General features: G+C 42.6%; 2 protein-coding genes across 2 annotated transcripts in view; one reads left to right on the forward strand and one right to left on the reverse strand.

Annotated features, from left to right (window-relative positions):
- The window catches only part of LOC145699978 (FH1/FH2 domain-containing protein 3-like), a 65,300-nt gene that overhangs the window by 11,118 nt on the left and 37,724 nt on the right, over positions 1-16,458 (reverse strand). The gene's annotated exons all lie outside the window — the stretch shown is intronic.
- LOC145699975 (uncharacterized) lies at positions 1,482-2,470 on the forward strand. The gene is made up of 5 exons (XM_081777246.1): positions 1,482-1,548; positions 1,590-1,873; positions 1,917-2,131; positions 2,192-2,355; positions 2,401-2,470. Exons 1-5 carry the CDS (start codon positions 1,489-1,491, stop codon positions 2,428-2,430), a joined length of 753 nt encoding a protein of 250 aa, XP_081633372.1. The 5' UTR covers positions 1,482-1,488; the 3' UTR covers positions 2,431-2,470.

Here is a 16,458-nt window from a genome sequence, read left to right on the forward strand (position 1 = left end):
GCTATATTCTACCTACAACCGTGTTAGTGCAATTTTAAAATCATCATCATATTTTGTGTTGTATGATTTTAGTGACTCCGTGCCTTTCGGGCGTATGTAATAGGTTCGATATTCACCTGGTTCGAAGTGTACCTGGTTCGAAGTGTACTCGGTTCGAAGTGTACTCGGTTCGAAGTGTACCTGGTTCGATATGTACCTGGTTCGAAGTGTACCTGGTTCGAAGTGCAAATTTTCGAAGTACTTCGAACAAATCCCCTTCGAACCAAGTACACTTCGAACCAAATACACTTTTTTCTAAAAGTGGCTCCGACACAATTAAAACAATTTTCCCAACTTTTTGAGCACATTTCCAACAAATTTTCCAACTTTTTCGAACAGATTTCCAACAAATTTTCCAACTTTTTTCGAACAGATTTCCAACAAATTTTTCAACTTCCTCGAACTCATTTCCAACAAGAATTCCAACGACAGGGTTCACGCGAAGCGTGCCAATTCCAGCGACAGGGTTCACGCGAAGCGTGCCAATTCCAGCGACAGGGTTCACGCGAAGCGTGCCAATTTCTCCACTTACAACAGGGTTCACGCGAAGCGTGCCACTTTCTCCAGCCGGCCTGCTCAACTTCCTGCTCCGCCTTCCCTAATTCTAATACCCTCTATTTGTGCGTCTTAATATATACGCGCGCGGAGCGCGCCCCTCCCGAACTTTTTCAACAGGTGTATTTTTGGGGAGGGGGTGGGAGGTTGTGGGCGTTTCCTCAAGGGCTACATTCTCGTGAGACCTGCGGCTTTTTTTGCCCCAATTTTTTATATGTTTGTTATTCGAAGTATAAAAAAAGAGGTGTATTTTTGGGGAGGGGGTGGGAGGTTGTGGGCGTTTCCTCAAGGGCTACATTCTGGTGAGACCTATAGCTTTTTTTTGTAATCGTTTTATATTGTACTCAGCTCGAATATTCTATCTCAAATTACTTTGGCAGAAGTTAGTTGTGATAAAATAATCGAGCAAAATTTTTTGTGGAAGATGCGATTATTAGTGATAGAGTACTCTTATTCTTGTATTTTTATGTCGACCTTGCTTTGGCAGAAGCGTTGTCGAAAAATTTTTACTCCTTCGCTAATAAATGCGTTCTTTCGTTTTATACTAAGGTCAAAAATGGGTGCTCGATTCGATTTAGTTCATAAGTGACGGATATTCTCTAATTTTTGCCTAATTTCGCTTTGGCAGAAGCGTTGAAAGGCATTCTCTAATTTTCCTTCACTTATGCTCTAGATCTATTGGGCGAAGCTAGTAAAATTGGATTTTTCTCGCTCCTGGTGCACCGGCGCTTGTGCGCTCTCATTGGTCCACGTCGGGTGAGTCATTCTTTCTATAGAAGTTTTCGTTAAATTTAATGAGAATGCCCTTTTTTCTGCTCTCTTGTGTTAGAAATCTCTTTAACTACCTTCTTATCTTGTTTTTAACTAAATTTATCTTTTTAAGAGTTTTTGGCGATGGATTTAGAGTCAATTTTAGTCAAATCAAACCGTCTCCTCCAGGAAAAAAAAATTCTTGTATGCAATCCTTTCTATTTATGATATTGATTTTGTTATAGAGTTTCTGTCAAGCTGCGTCAATCTTGTCCTTGCCAGTCAACGTGGTCAAGCGACTCTTTCAGGATAATGTTTCAGCCTTTGGTGGTGAGCCTCTTTATTATCTTTCTGGCGAACGCAATAATGCTATTATTTCTTCTGTCGTCAGTGCTCAAGCGAAAGAATCTGTCTTGCGTGAACTTTCGTCCGTATATTCGTGTCATGTATGGGGTTTCAAGACCGAGAATTATTGTTCGCATGAGCACGAATTTTTCATGTCTGATATTCCTTCGTCCATTGGCATAAGGTATAAATTCAACTTTACCATTTCTTTTTTTTTTTTATTCAAGATCGAATGATGTACGAGCGTCAATTGTTCCTCCTATTTCTTCTTCTACTCGGAAGAATACTAATTCTTGGGACAATCTATTTGATGTTATCGGGCCGAATACGATCTCTGACAAGCCTGTGTGGATTCGTAACAAGAAGACCAACTGTACATATAGGCGGAGAAAGGTCGCTCGGTCTTTAAATAATCCTCGCGCTGTCACCCCTTCTTCAAACGGTTAGTTTTTTTTTTATCTTTCTACGAGCGCCTGTCATGCTACATTTACGTTTATTTTAGATGAGGTTGCTGAAAATGCCCTGCATGCTGTTTCTACGAACATTCCGAGTTTCATGAACAAGCCCGATGATGAAAATCATTTTCAAATGCTGTCTACTTCATCCGATTCAAAGCTCGATCGGCCTGGTCGTTTTTCTCGCTTGTTCTCATCGCTTGACTTGCAGGTGATTCTCCTTTTTTTTTTGTATATTTTTGTTATTTCTTTATAGGAACCTGATCGCGCCCACAATGCTTCATGATATGAGAGGTAATATTAAGGGATTTTTTGTTTATTTCCAGCTTCAATCATTTTTTTACCTTACATTTCTTTCTCGTCAAAATATTCTTTGGTAACATGCGTTTTAGGAAGCTCGACTGTCTTATTTTCGTACTTGCTTGGATCGTAGTTCCAGTAGGGCGCGAATCTTTTCTTTTCTGCCTTTCCCACTGCTTTTTCTCTATTTGCCTTTCCGCCGCTTCTTCTATCTTTGATACTGTTGAGCCATCGCTTGTAGTAGCTTTCGTGGAATGTGCACGGTGGCGTTCCTGCAAACAAGTTACGTTTTTATTAATTGTTAGTAACTACCTTCATACGGTCCTTCGTTTTCGTCCATTATTATAATTCTTTCGTATTTTAGACAGCACGGGTCTCGTCTCTCTTCAATTTCTGCTTCGGTCGAATCCTGCGTGTCGACTCGTCTTAAAAATGTTAGGTTGAATATATCGTTATTTTTACCTTAATACCGACGTCTCTGCTGTCTCCTGACGCGCCTGCGTGCAATCAATTACCGTTTCTAATTTTATTAATAATAAGTATTTTGATTTGTATCTACCTTGCTGGGACGCGATGAAACTTGTTCTTTCTTGTACTTCTGCGTGTTTCTTTCGTTCGCTTTCAGTTGTTTGCTCTTTCTGGTCTGCTCTTCTGTCTTTTTCAGATTTATCTTCTTTTTCTCTGGTCTCCTTTTCTTTTGCGGCGAATTCAGCTGCATTTCTTTCTGCGAGGTTGTCTTGGTTTTAATAATTATCATGTTATATAATCTTATTACCAAAGTTCTCATTGCTGAAGCTTCCCGTCGCAAAACTCTGCTGGCTTCCTGGGGTCGAATCTTGTGATGCGATGTTATTGTTCCTTCGGTAGATTAAATCTTAATTTTATTGTATGTAAAGCTTGTTTTGTCTGTATTACCAAATTCCTCATCATCGAATTCATCATCAAATTCGGCCGTGTCATGTTTTACCTCTGCCGGGGCATAGTTGTTTTGGTGATCAGCAATTTTGTGGTTAACCTTGTAAGGCTGCAAGTTCTCTGGCGAGGACCTTCTTCCACCTGCGATATCTCTGCGGTAAATGCTATAGAAGCGAGGCTCGAATCTAGGTGTAGCTCGAGTATTTATTACAAGACGACTGATGCGCTAGGCGCCGGACAGTAAGAGCGCGGCCTCAGATAAAGATCTAACGCCTCAGGATTTGCATCCTCACATCCCCCTCAGACTTTAGATGAGGTTCTATGTACAGTAACACGTAAAGAAATGTCTTCGTGTGTAGATTCGTTGCTTGAAGAATATCTCTTCGAAATCGATTCACTAGTATTTTTGGCCTTTGTTGGAGGCGATATTGAGCTTTGCAGGCTCGAATCGATTTCTCTTTGGACGAGTAGCGGATTCGACGTGTAGTTGAACTGCGGAAGAGTCGGCTGGGCGCTTACGCGGCGCGCTTGGCACAGTCAGCGGGGCCGTGGGAAAATTCGTCGGAGTTGAATCGGCGGCGGGCGCTGATTGGTCGACAGCTCCAGCAATGATTGAGAGCTCATTTTCGGCTTCGCTGAAATCCTCAGAGTTCCGAGAATCTTCAAGGGAAGAATTTGCAGAGACAAAAGTCGGATCGACTGATCTCATAGTGGCATCTGCTGGGTAGAGAATCTGATGATCAGAAGAGCTCGATGAAGATGAATTTTGCGGTTCGGGTGAGACTTCTGAGTTTTGTAGCGGTTGTTTCACCGGAGTAATTGATTGATTCTGCAGAGTTTCTGACGCACTTTTCTCACCTTCTGTACTCTTTTCTGTGTTATTTCTAAGCTGTTCACCTAGAATTTTCGGAGTACCTATTTCAGCTGATTTCGGAGGCGCGTCGGCAGAATTTCGCGTTTTATGACTCTCATCCCCCTCAGACGGGAAATTCGAAGGTTTTGCTCGATCTTCGACAATACTCGTCAGATGCTGCCAAATGTATAGTTCCTCGTCGCGGTGAATTCGGTCAACTTGGTGTAAATGTTCGGCACGCTCATCGGCTGGTACCACATGACCACGATAGACCCAGTCACGCCGTTTTCGGCCATCTTCGACCATGCAAACGGACTCGTTTGACTTGATCAGGCGTAGTGGACCGACGTACTTCAACCCGGTAGTTTTACCTTGTGAATTCAGGTCTCTTTTTAAATACACAAGTTGACCTTCGGTTAAGGTTGATGGAGGTAGCTTTTTCTCATTGCGGCGATCCGAATCGAGCTCAGCGGCCATGTTTGCGACTTCAACGAGCTTGGAGACGCGCTCGATCCTCTTACGAACGCTGTTCCCATATTCGCCTGGATTATCGGCGGCTTTATCAATTCTCGCAGTACCGAGCCAACAGTCTCGTGGAATTTGGCCCGTCGCTTTGGATTTGCTGGCGTTCATCGCCCTGAGAACATAAGGTAAGCACTGTTTCCAATCCATATTTTCCGAATGGCTCATTGAGTACAGCCCATTTTTCAAGCTTCTATGGCTGCGTTCGACAATGCCATTGGCTTCTGGTCGCCAAGCACAGGTCAAAGTATGGTCGATCTTGTTCGACTTGAAAAATTCATCGAGTAGAGCATTAGTAAAGTGCAATCCACGATCGCTATGAACTCGGTTTGGCCAAAAGTCGTACTGAAGGCATACTTGGGTCAGTGCTTGTGCGGCGGAGAAAGCGTTGTCTTTTCGACAAGGCACTGCCCAAAGGAATCTGCTGAAAGCACAGATGATAGTGAGTAGATATTTACAACCACTCGCGGGAGTTTTCATCGTGACGTAGTCAATGCAGAGTATATCACCCGGATGTCTGCCTTTTCGGACCGTACCGGTCGGTGGAGCTTGAGGTCGGCCATGAGCGCCTTTGACTTTTAAGCATGATTTGCACGATCGTACGTAGTTTAAGCAGTCTGCATCCATGTTTATCCACCAAAGAAGCTTCAAGTGCTCCTTCATTCGCGGCAGTCCACAGTGGCCTTTTAGATCGTGCGCTCTTTTCACGAAAGTAGATCTAAGTGACTCTGGAACAACTGCACGTGGGCCGCGTCGATCATTTATCACGAGAGCGTTCGATGTGCGGCAAATAGCGAGCTTCTTTTCGATTTTCAGAAAATGGCTCCGGCGGTGGTCTTTTCCGTCGATAACAGTGGCTAGACTCACTTCTGAATTTGAATCCTGAGCCCTTTTTACCGCACCAATAATCGTTTTTAGAAATGGATCATCTTCCTGGTACGCAGCTAGACAACCAAGTGGGCCGTCAAGTTTCTCCTCCTCAAGTGGGCGCAGAATCCTCGCTGTGTGTACGGCTACTAGTTGCCGCGCGTTTTTCGGGATCTTCGCTGGATCGGAGCACCAAGAAGGTATGTAGACGACTAGTTTCGAGTCGCCAATGGTCAAGAATCTGCCCGCGTTTCTGGCTTGATCGAGCTTCGGTTTCTCACTGTCTTCTGCTCCGAAGGGGCGTGAAAGCCAGTCCGCAAAGGTGTTTTTCTGGCCGCGGATAAATTCAAGGACGAAGTCGTACTCGGATAGTCGGAGTTGCCAACGGGCAATTTTACTGTTTTTGAAAACAGTTTTGTCGAGATAAGTTAAACTCGCGTGGTCTGTATGGACCACAAATTTGGTCCCTTTGAGTATTTTCGAGAGTTTTTCGATTGACCAAAGCACTCCGAAAGCCTCTTTTTCGCTCACATTCCAGTTTCTCTCCGTTTTACTGAATGTTTTAGATACAGCGCCGACAAGTCTTGTCGTGCCGTCGATGATCTGTGTCAATACGCCGCCACATGCAGTCAGCGAAGCGTCCGTGTGAAGTGCGAACGGGTGGCGGAAGTCTGGAAAATTGATGACCGGCATGGACGACAGTCTGGACTTGAGCTTCGAATATGCTTCATCCGCTTCATCGGACCAGACAAAGGGAGGCGGAACGTATCCGCGTTTACATGGGACGAGCAGGTTAGTAATCGGCTTCATTACTGCTGCGAAAAGATTTTCACCGATTTTCTCGCCCATTCTCGCTTCCGAAAATTGTTTCAACCATGTTAGACTGCCCACCAAGCTTCGGAGCTCTTTGTGGTTGGTAGGGACAGGCATTTTCAAGAGCGCCTCGGTGTAGTCTGGATCTGGTTTGACCCCATTTTTAGTAATGACCCGGCCGAGGAACTTGGCTTCCGTCTGGAGAAATTGGCATTTTGATGGCTTCAATCGGACACCAAAAGCAACCACCGCAGCCAAGAGTTGGCGGAGTGACTTGCGATACGTCGCGAACGAGTCGCCGAACTGGATGACGTCGTCGACGTAGTTGGCCACGTTTTGGCGCATTTTCACCGTGTCGAGCATTCTGGCGACGCTGCGGGAGAATATCGCTCCGGAAAATGTATAGCCAAATGGCACCCTTGTGAATGCGTATGTCTTCCCTTTCCACTGGAATGCAGTTTTCACCTGGTCTTCCTCTTTCAAACGGATTTGCCAGTAACCACTCTCAAGGTCCACGCAAGTGAAGTACTTTTGGCCTTCTCCGAGACTGGCTATGATCTCGTCCATTGCTGGCATCAAAAATGGATCGGACTGTGGGGACAAGCACTGGTTTACTGTCGGAGCGAAGTTAACGACAAATCTTGTCGATTTGTCCTTTTTGTCGACCAGCATAATCGCGCTGTTCCATCCTTTTGGATCGTCGATTTCGCGAATTGCTCCTCTGGTCAGCATTTTATCGACATGGTCGTCGACGAGTGGGTGTTGTGCCAGCGGGATTGGATGCTGCTTGCGATTTCGTACCTCGCCTGGTACAGTACGTAGCTCAGCTTCTTCCGGAAAGACGCCAAGTTCAGTTGAGCTAGTGGCAAACGCCTTGCTGAACTCTTTAAGGTCACCAGCGACGATAAGACGTTCTTCAAGTGGCGCGCTGCTCGGCAGATCTATACCCAAGTTCCGTTTTACCCACAAGATTGGGTTATCCCTGTTAGCTTGGTGATTTTCGTCCCCGCCGTCTGGTTTGGCGCACCCAACTCGGTAATCCTTTACGAGCGGGACCTTCAGTGGGGGATGTGACTTGTACCGACCGTCGAAAATCAGGCGAAAGCTGTTCCGACCGAGTTCAACTGCGCGAACGTCTCGGCCGCGGATGACGTCTCGTCCCAGCAGGCATGGGCACGTCTCCAAAATGTACACATTGGCATCGAGTTCCGGTCCAGAGCCGAATCGAAGTTTCAGCTGTAGTAACCCAAGTGGGCTTTGAGCTCGACCGTAGAGCCCCGAAATCGTCAACGGAGCGGGCTTGAGTGACTTCAACATTGCTGCTGGAATTACTCGCCGCGGCAGTATCGTGGAGAAGCTGCCAGAGTCGATTTCGCATTTGATCTCGAATGACCCGTGTTGGTTCGCAAAGGATGCACTAGCAATAAATGGGTCTTCCACTAGTGCAGGTAAGGATTGGTACACCGGAGCGGCTCGAAGAACTGCGAGCGATAGCGCGTCTTCGCTGAAGTCTTCGTCGTGGTCAGCCTCGGTTATGTGCACTTTTTGGTCGTTTTGACCGTCATCTCCGTCATCCTTAGCCTTTTTACCACTTTTCTGGCCGTTTTGACCCTTTCGACCTTGTTGGCCTTTTTGATTTTGGCCTTTTTGGTTTTGGCCTTTTTGATTCTGGCCTTTGAAGTTCTTCCCATGCCCATTTTTCTTTCCGTTATACTTCGGTTTACCAACATAGTGCGTATTTCCTTCTGTCGGACTCATATTACGTCTTAGGCTTTCGGCGGCGGCGGCGAGTTCATCTGCTTTGAAAATATCCTTCATCCGGTCGATGAGCATGTTGTACAACTCGGGCATGTTGACGCGCAGTTTCTCGGTCAGCAGATGCGTCGCGAAGATATTGAAGCAGTCCTGGGCGGACATCTCTTTGTCCTTGTGTGCCCTTCGGAACTCCTTTGCGCTAGCTTCGTAAGCTTCGTTCAGTTTCGTCTGAACTTTCCCGGCGTAGTCATGGACTGGAAGAGCAATGTCGAACTCGATGTTGGCCGCTTCCGATATAACCAACAGGTGGTTTAGCTTTCCTCCGAATTGGTCGTTGATCAGCTTTTTAGCTTTTTGGTACGTGTCGCATGCGTCGAGTTGCTGGCCAATGGATCTGGACGGAGCAACGTCAAGGTGAGCTCTTAGACACGAAAGAAAAAAATTTTCTTTATCAGGATCAGCCCTCTTCAAAGTTCGATCGTAGATGTATGACTTGAAGAAGCTGTCGGCGAGTCCAATGAAATTATCAGTTTCGGTTGGACTAGTGCCTTGGAATTTTGACGATCCGAAGTGTCTGGAGAAGGCATTATTGATCACTGACGCCGAAATCGCCGACTGACTATTCGACGAAGAAGATACGGAGCCGAGCGGAAGTTTTCCCGACATGACGAGTTTCGTTACTGCCGCGATGTTATTTTCAACTTCCTGTAATTTACTTTCTAGTGCTGTGCGGCTAGCTGCATCTTCTATATCTTCGAGGCCTTCAGCGTAAGCTTCCTTCTTAGCTTCGAGCTTTTTGTTTATTTCGAGCGCTTTCTGGACCGTTGTGATGCTATCCAAGTCGAATTTAACAGCTGGCATAGTTCGAGCGGGGACCTTGATTCGACTGGTTAACTGTAAGCTGAGGTCAGTACCTGGACCGATCCCTCTGACTCAAGTTTTGGATACTTGGTCAGATTCTAGGGATATTCGGTCTGCGAAGGGATTCGGCAAAACCACTGGAATACTGTGACGAGATGAGATGGTTGAGGAGCAGCGAGCAAGCGTGTCGAAATTGGGCGTAAGTTATCTGTGAGACTAGCAAACTACCTCGGCAGTTCCCTCTGACGCAAGTTTTGGACTACTTGGTCAGATTATAGGGACTTTCGGTGCGCAAAGAGCAGCAGAAATCCCCAAAAGTGCCAGATCGCAGATTTGCACCAGTTGACGTGCTTGTTAGAGAAGGTAACGTTGATAACGGAATCGACGATCAGATTGATTAGCAGCCCAGGTAAAACTAACGAGAAGAAGTATCGGAAGAACTGGATTTGTACCTGGCCTGACCCCTGTGACCTTGAGAGAAAGTCACTTGGAGGGGCGTACGATGCGAAAAATTTTGGCGGGCGAAGTTGTTGTCGACGTTGATAAATTCAGTTGGAGAGCGCGCGGAATGTTTTTGTCGTTGAGTCCCTCGAGCCGTTTTTGACGACTTGGAACGGATTCGACAGCTTCCAGAAGACGAAGAAAGGATGTACGTACGTGGGGTTGTTGATTGGAGGGTTTAACTAGGTTCGTTGGATCCAAAAATAAGTACCGGTTTGTGTTTTTGTGTTACTCGAGGAGCCGTCTTGAACTTCGCAAAAGATCACGAGACACCACTTGTAAGGCTGCAAGTTCTCTGGCGAGGACCTTCTTCCACCTGCGATATCTCTGCGGTAAATGCTATAGAAGCGAGGCTCGAATCTAGGTGTAGCTCGAGTATTTATTACAAGACGACTGATGCGCTAGGCGCCGGACAGTAAGAGCGCGGCCTCAGATAAAGATCTAACGCCTCAGGATTTGCATCCTCACAACCTTTAATTTAAGTCAACAATTTTCCTTTTTTTGCTCTTTACCTTTTTTGGTTTACGATCATTGTCAACTGGGTTGCATTCCATCGGTTCTGGACTTGTGAAGTTAACCATTCTAAAATGTTTATTTTAAATTCTTATTCCATGGGCCGTTCGACATAATTATTTGAATTATCGCCCTTTGTCCTCTCTATAAATTTCTCTTTATTCATTTGCATCTAAAGGTTTATCATTATCTCTCTTAGATTTATTCATTTTGAATAAATATTTTTACATGTTTCATTTGCCATTTTAGGCCAATAAACTTTGCTCACATGAGGTTATGCTTTACAAAAGTTTTGTGTCGAACGATTTTGTCGCCTCAAAATTATTTTTGTTTTAAGTTAACAAACCTTGTTTTAGTCTGTCAGCCGCGTGCGATTGCCTGAAGTTTTCGATCAGCGCCCATTGGATTACTTCTTTGTTGTCTTCGCTATTGCCTCTGTTTCGCTAATAGTTCTTGTGTCCCCTTATTTCATTACCTGTTTATACTTGTGTTATTCTAGCGTGAATGCAGGGTTGTAACTGTTGTTCTCGCGAACGGTTGGAAATTCTAACTTAGGTTCGTTTCGTTCTATTTATTCTTAGGACGTTTCCGTTTTATATGTTTATTATTCAACTATTAAGCTCAAATTCGAGAACGTTTTTGTTTTTTAAAGTCTTACTGTTTCATTTTATTCGGAGTGAACGGTTTTCGTGTATTTTTTTGGCGGATCAATTGCTGCTGTCTTCATTTCTCAGCGTTTATTTAAATCATTAAGTGTTCGTATTTGTCCATTGCGAGTCTTTATGGTATTTTTTTGCACCTACCGGCAAATTTCACGAATTTCGTGAAAACTGCTGCATTTTTTCGCCAAAAATCTCACTGAAACGCTAATGCTCCGTGTTCAATTGTTCTGATTCGGCTGTAAAAAAAGGTTTTTTTTGTGGCCCTTAAAAGGGCCTGTTTTGAAGAGCCAGGTCGGTTCTTATCGTCGTCCTCGCAATCGCAGGGCGAGTTCCATGTCGCGCTTTTGAAGCGTCTTTCTTTTGGCGTGGGTGGTGAACTCTCCCGCATCGTTGAAGATGTCCACAATTCTGCTCTCTACAGCAGTTTGGAGTGCTTCGAGAGCTTTAGACGCGATGCGGAGGGGGTATTGGATGGTCTTGACCACTTCCTTGGTGAGGCGGGCGAAGGGGAGTTTTCGAATCAGCAGCTGCGTGGACAGTTGCATGTCGATGGCCTCTCTTTTTGCGACTGTGCCGGGCTTGAACTTGTAGCGCCTTTTCGGGGCGCCATGGCGACATTGACGGTTGTTGCAAGGGGCAGCGACGCTACATGTGCCTGTCTTGACGGGGGAGCTTTTGGTTCTTGCCATTCGCTTAGTCTTCGCTGTGTTCAGGTTGGACTGTGGTTGGCTGTGCTCCTGTCATCCCTTTTATAATTTGGGTTGCGATGTGAGGGAGACAACCCTTTCCCCCAAAAAGGGTTTAACTACAAACAATTCTAGAGAAAACTTTCCGGTGGCCAATAAATTGTCAGAATTTTGGTTTCCTCCCTTTTTTGGTCTAGAATTTTTAACGTTTTTTTGTGGATTTCCGACTTAAATATCTTATGTTCTTGATTTTTTGCCATTATTTGCTTGTTAAATTTGTATTTATTTTAATTTTTAGAAATTATGGCCGTCGAAAATCGGATGATTTTGTGGTTCGAAGAGTGCTGTCATAATATCTTGGCGGAGAACGTTGATGATGCTTTAAAAATGGCTGAGAGTGAAAGCGAAGCATGCAAAAAATTTCTTAGAGTAAATGCCATTAATTGGTCTCCGAAATTTATCCTTCTGCGCATTACGATCAAAGAAAGATTGAAGATTGCAATTTCGGACCAAATCCCATTGGAAAGGATTGAAAAAATCGTTCTCTATGACGCGGATGATAACAAAATTCAACTTATCTCCGAAGAATCGATTGAAGCAGGTTTCTGGGAGTCAGTTAACGATTTACTTGTTTGCCCAAATGGAATATTGAAGAAAGACGTTAACTTAAGAAAACAATATGATCAATCTGCGATTCAAATGGCAGATGAAATAATAAGGAACTGTGATTCTTGCTCTGTTAAAACTTGGGCTGAACGCAATGACAGATTTGATTCTGAAGATTGGACGAATAATCTGCTGATATGTATCAAAGGAAGATCCTGTAACGAGACACGAATAGAAAGCTGGGTGACTGCGCTCAAGGCGAGAGAGTCTTGTTTGGGAGACTTAAAATGGAGAATCAAATTCGGACCTTATTCATTTACTCCGGTAAGGACTTGAAATATTTTGCATTTTATCGTTTTTCTTTTAGAAGTGCTTCCCTTCTGGTAAAACAACTGCAAAGGATTGCATAACAATCAAACCGCCGCATCTTAAATGGAAACCTGATGTTAGAATGATTGAAGAAATCAAGAAGATGTCTGACTATGGCGTAACAATATTTGAAAACTATGTTAATTTTCACCCTGCGGATTTATCTCGTCTCTCCGAAGATAGATATATCATCAGAAAGTGCATGGCAATCTTCAACGCGAACAGGAACAATATCGAGATGGCTTTACTGAATAAGCCTAGGGCACTTAACATCCTGCTTTCTTTGTTGGATGATGAATCAAACTCCGATGGGACAATGATGACTATTCTCGACGAAATTTCTAATGCCAGGATGGCTCAATCTGAAAAACATTTGCTTAAAGAGCTTGAAAAACTGCTCTCAAAGCTTTATCCCTCCAAAAAATCAGTTGCCGCGCGCAAGATAACACTTGAGAAAATAAGAAAAAGCGAGAGAAGATGGAACTGGGTGGACATAATTCAGGAAAAATTTGACCTGGACGTTGTTGTCATGCATGAAATAAAACAGTTCGGCCGTAAGCTTTCTAATGGAATCGATACTAATGACGTGATTGTACGGCTTCTCGACAAAATAACCTGGCGAAATGGTCATTTTGGTATGGAACAGCGTGTCAAATCCCGTGGATATAATCATGACGATCATCATTTCTGTTGGTTTGGTAATAATGAAGAGGAAATTATAAGAACATTCATCGAATACATCACCGGAAACGCTGTTTCACAGCAAGAATTATTTCAATTATTTGGTCATTTTAATAAGGACGAATTGCTTAATCAAAGCCCCAGTGAAGAGCTCGATGGACAGAATAGACAATGTAGAAAAAGGTCGGGTGCTAAGGTGGACCGAATGAATACAGTCGAAAACAGATGTCCTTGCATCAAGTTTGTTGAAAAACATGAGGAATCGTCAAAGAAAAATGTCTAGCTAAAAAAAAATTTCTGCATATCCTTCATAATTGCCTTACTTCCAAATTATTTCATTCCGTCGTATATCATTAATCTGCCAATAACGCTGCTTTGTCAATAAGACGAATAACAAAAATATACGCGATTTAAAAAAAATGCAATTTTGAAATGAAAATTCGCATTTTTATTTTTAAAGAAGATTAATGCATAAGTTAGAATCAATCAACTATCTCAGAGAATATTTGATATATTGATCTTCTAGAAGTCAATGTGTAGCTTTAGTAGCAGGTTAATCATATCGTTCTGCAATTTTTGGAATCTGGATTCTGATTTATAATTTAATATGAATTAAACGGGTGTTTTAGAAGTCTTCCTGGTGCCCAAACAAAGCTTTTGTATAGTAATCGCATAAAATTTTTACTCATCTCAGCGCATGAAAATCATCTTGTATCCTTTAAAAAATGCTGGTTCTTCTTCGATCGACTTGACGCATTGTTGTTCGTTTTTATTTTGGTCACTTTCGGCTGGCAGTACCTCGTAAATAATTACCGGCTCTTCGAGTCAAAGTTCTCTTGAAATTCAGAAAATATAAGAGCCACTAGAATCTGGTGTTCATGGGCTTTCGATTGATTCGCCGAACTTTGAAATTTACTTAAATCTTGTTTTTGGGTTTTCTCTTGGTCTGAATTCTCGCGAGAGTCCCCTTTCCGCTTCGAACTGAATACACTTCGAGTGGAATACACTTCGAGTGAAATACATCTGAGTTAAAAATTGGCTTTTTCAGAATAACTGTAAAATAATAATCTGAATATTTAAACTTACTCTGGACTCCAAGAGTCTGAAGTTTCATAATAACTGCTACCTATCTATTTTCTGTCTTTTCTATTGATGCACGCGGAGCGTGCCATTTTAAAAAACGTTATTGTGAGGATTGATTATGCTTCCCTTTTTCCTTCTTAAATACTCTGCAGTTTTTCCTCATTTTGGTTGAATTTGTTGTTTTTGCGCATTGCAATCGCTTAATTGTGGCTTTTCGATAAATTGGCAAAATAATGCAATCAGGCGTAGTCTATTTCTGTTGCTTCACATTGGTTGAGGACTCGCTTGGTTAAGCAGTTTACTTTGAATCAAATACCACTTGGGTGGGATACATTTATTCTTAACAGGTCTCGCTTATTGATTTTGAGACTGTTTCCTTTATGTCTTCTTTAAAAATCATCTTTGTTAAGATTTTTTGCTTATTTTTTTGAGAGTTTTATTTTAATTCTCTAGAAAAAGTGGTGTTTCTCACCTACCTGAGAAGCTCAAAACACTTCTCAGTATGCTTCTCAGGCTCTAGAAAAAATTTGTTTACAAAAACAAGTTCCCAAAACAAATTCTTTCTAGAGCCTGAGAAGCACACTGAGAAGTGTTTTGAGCTTCTCAGGTAGGTGAGAAACACCACTTTTTCTAGAGAATTGTCGTTGTCAAGATTTGTCGTTAATTCTGAATGAGTATTCTTGTTTTTTTTTGTGATGTTGCACTCCATTCTATTTTCGCTAGGAAATGAAAGTTTAAAGACTGGGAGTTTTGGTATTCCGATAGTTTTATTTAAATTCTCTAGAAAACCTGGTGTTTCCCGCCGAACTGAGAAGCGCAAAAAACTTCTGCGTGTTCTTCTCAGGCTCTAGAAAAAATTTGTTTACAAAAACTCCACTCTTTTTGGACATATAATTCTCAAAACAAATTTTTTCTAGAGCCTGAGAAGAACACGCAGAAGTGCTTTGCGCCTCTCAGTTCGGCGAGAAACACCAGGTTTTCTAGCGAATTTTTGCTGTCAAATTTTGAATGAGTATTCTCGTTTGTTTGGGCGATGTCGAGTCCTATTGTATTGTTTTAGGGAAATAATTGAAATAAAAGTTAAAAATTTGTAGTTTTGGTATTCTGATGTCTGCTATGATCTCTTATCGCGCGCCTCGATTTTTATTTCGGCGCCCACTGGGAGGTTTTCTTCGTTGATTTCATGTTTTTGTTTTACAATTTGGCGCTATCTCTGCCTGAGCTCTGTCACAAAAAGATATATGATAACATAAAATGCAAGAGTTTTCTACCTTTGACTCGAACAGACATTAACAGAAAATTGGAAGCAGTCCAATTATATAATTGATAAACCTGCAAGAAGAATTCCCTTTTTGTCAAAATTGTTAGGCCTTTTATGAGATAACAAGTAATTCAACGTTTTTTTTTTTAACATCTTGAATATATTAGCAGTCACGAAATTTGAAACAGTTGTATTTTTTCTATGAAGGCAGGTATAATGTGAAGTTGACTGCTTGTAATCGTTGGGAAAGAAGTTGATCATTTTCAATTGAAGATATGTCTATTATAAAGGGTTATTGTAGTCTTTTTTGAGGTTTTTTTTAATAAAAATTTTTCTTACGTTAAATTATGCAGCATTGTCTTTTCAATAACACTTGAAGAATAATTTGTAGAAACTGTGGTGAGTCGGGCAGTGCTAGAAAATGGTTATTATTTTTTTTTTTGTGTTAAGTTAAGTTTAGGATTGCCAAAGTTGACCTTTCATGATTTCATAAGTTTAGTTTACCTTATAATGAATTGCTGGAAATTAGAAACTCTCGTCGGATGGTGATTCGTCGTCTAAGTCTAGGTCTTGAGCAGTAGTCAGTTCTTTGGCAATTGACTCCAGGGCAGTGTACATTTGCTGGGCAGATGGCTTTTGTTTCTTCTTGTCAAATTTGGGTAAAAACATGTAGAGAAGGATGATACTGATTAAAATAAACAAGAGAACTCCTGTTATTCCGTAGTTCACGAGAGGGCTGATCAGTCGAATCAGGAAGCAGAATATTCCAATGCGCATCGCCGTATTTTGAAACAGGGAGACGACACAGTTAAACAGGCTCGCCATAATGTTGCGCAGGCATCTAGCGGCTCGTTCTGAATCGCGAGAGTAGAGTGAGCAGGCGAGTTCGACGACTGTGGCCAACTTGTCTTGAAAGAATTCCTTCACTGATGCAGCGCTGTCCGGGGGTGACCTGTACAGTTCTCTTGCTGTATTGAATGGCAGAGTGATCCAAAATAGGAAGAACAATTTGATTTTCTTGATCACCGATTTGCTGCCATTGTTTTTTTCTGTTGAGTCGTTGCTT

This window comes from Oikopleura dioica, chromosome 2 (genome assembly GCF_907165135.1).
Source record: "Oikopleura dioica chromosome 2, OKI2018_I68_1.0, whole genome shotgun sequence".
In the NCBI taxonomy this organism is placed as follows: domain Eukaryota; kingdom Metazoa; phylum Chordata; class Appendicularia; order Copelata; family Oikopleuridae; genus Oikopleura; species Oikopleura dioica.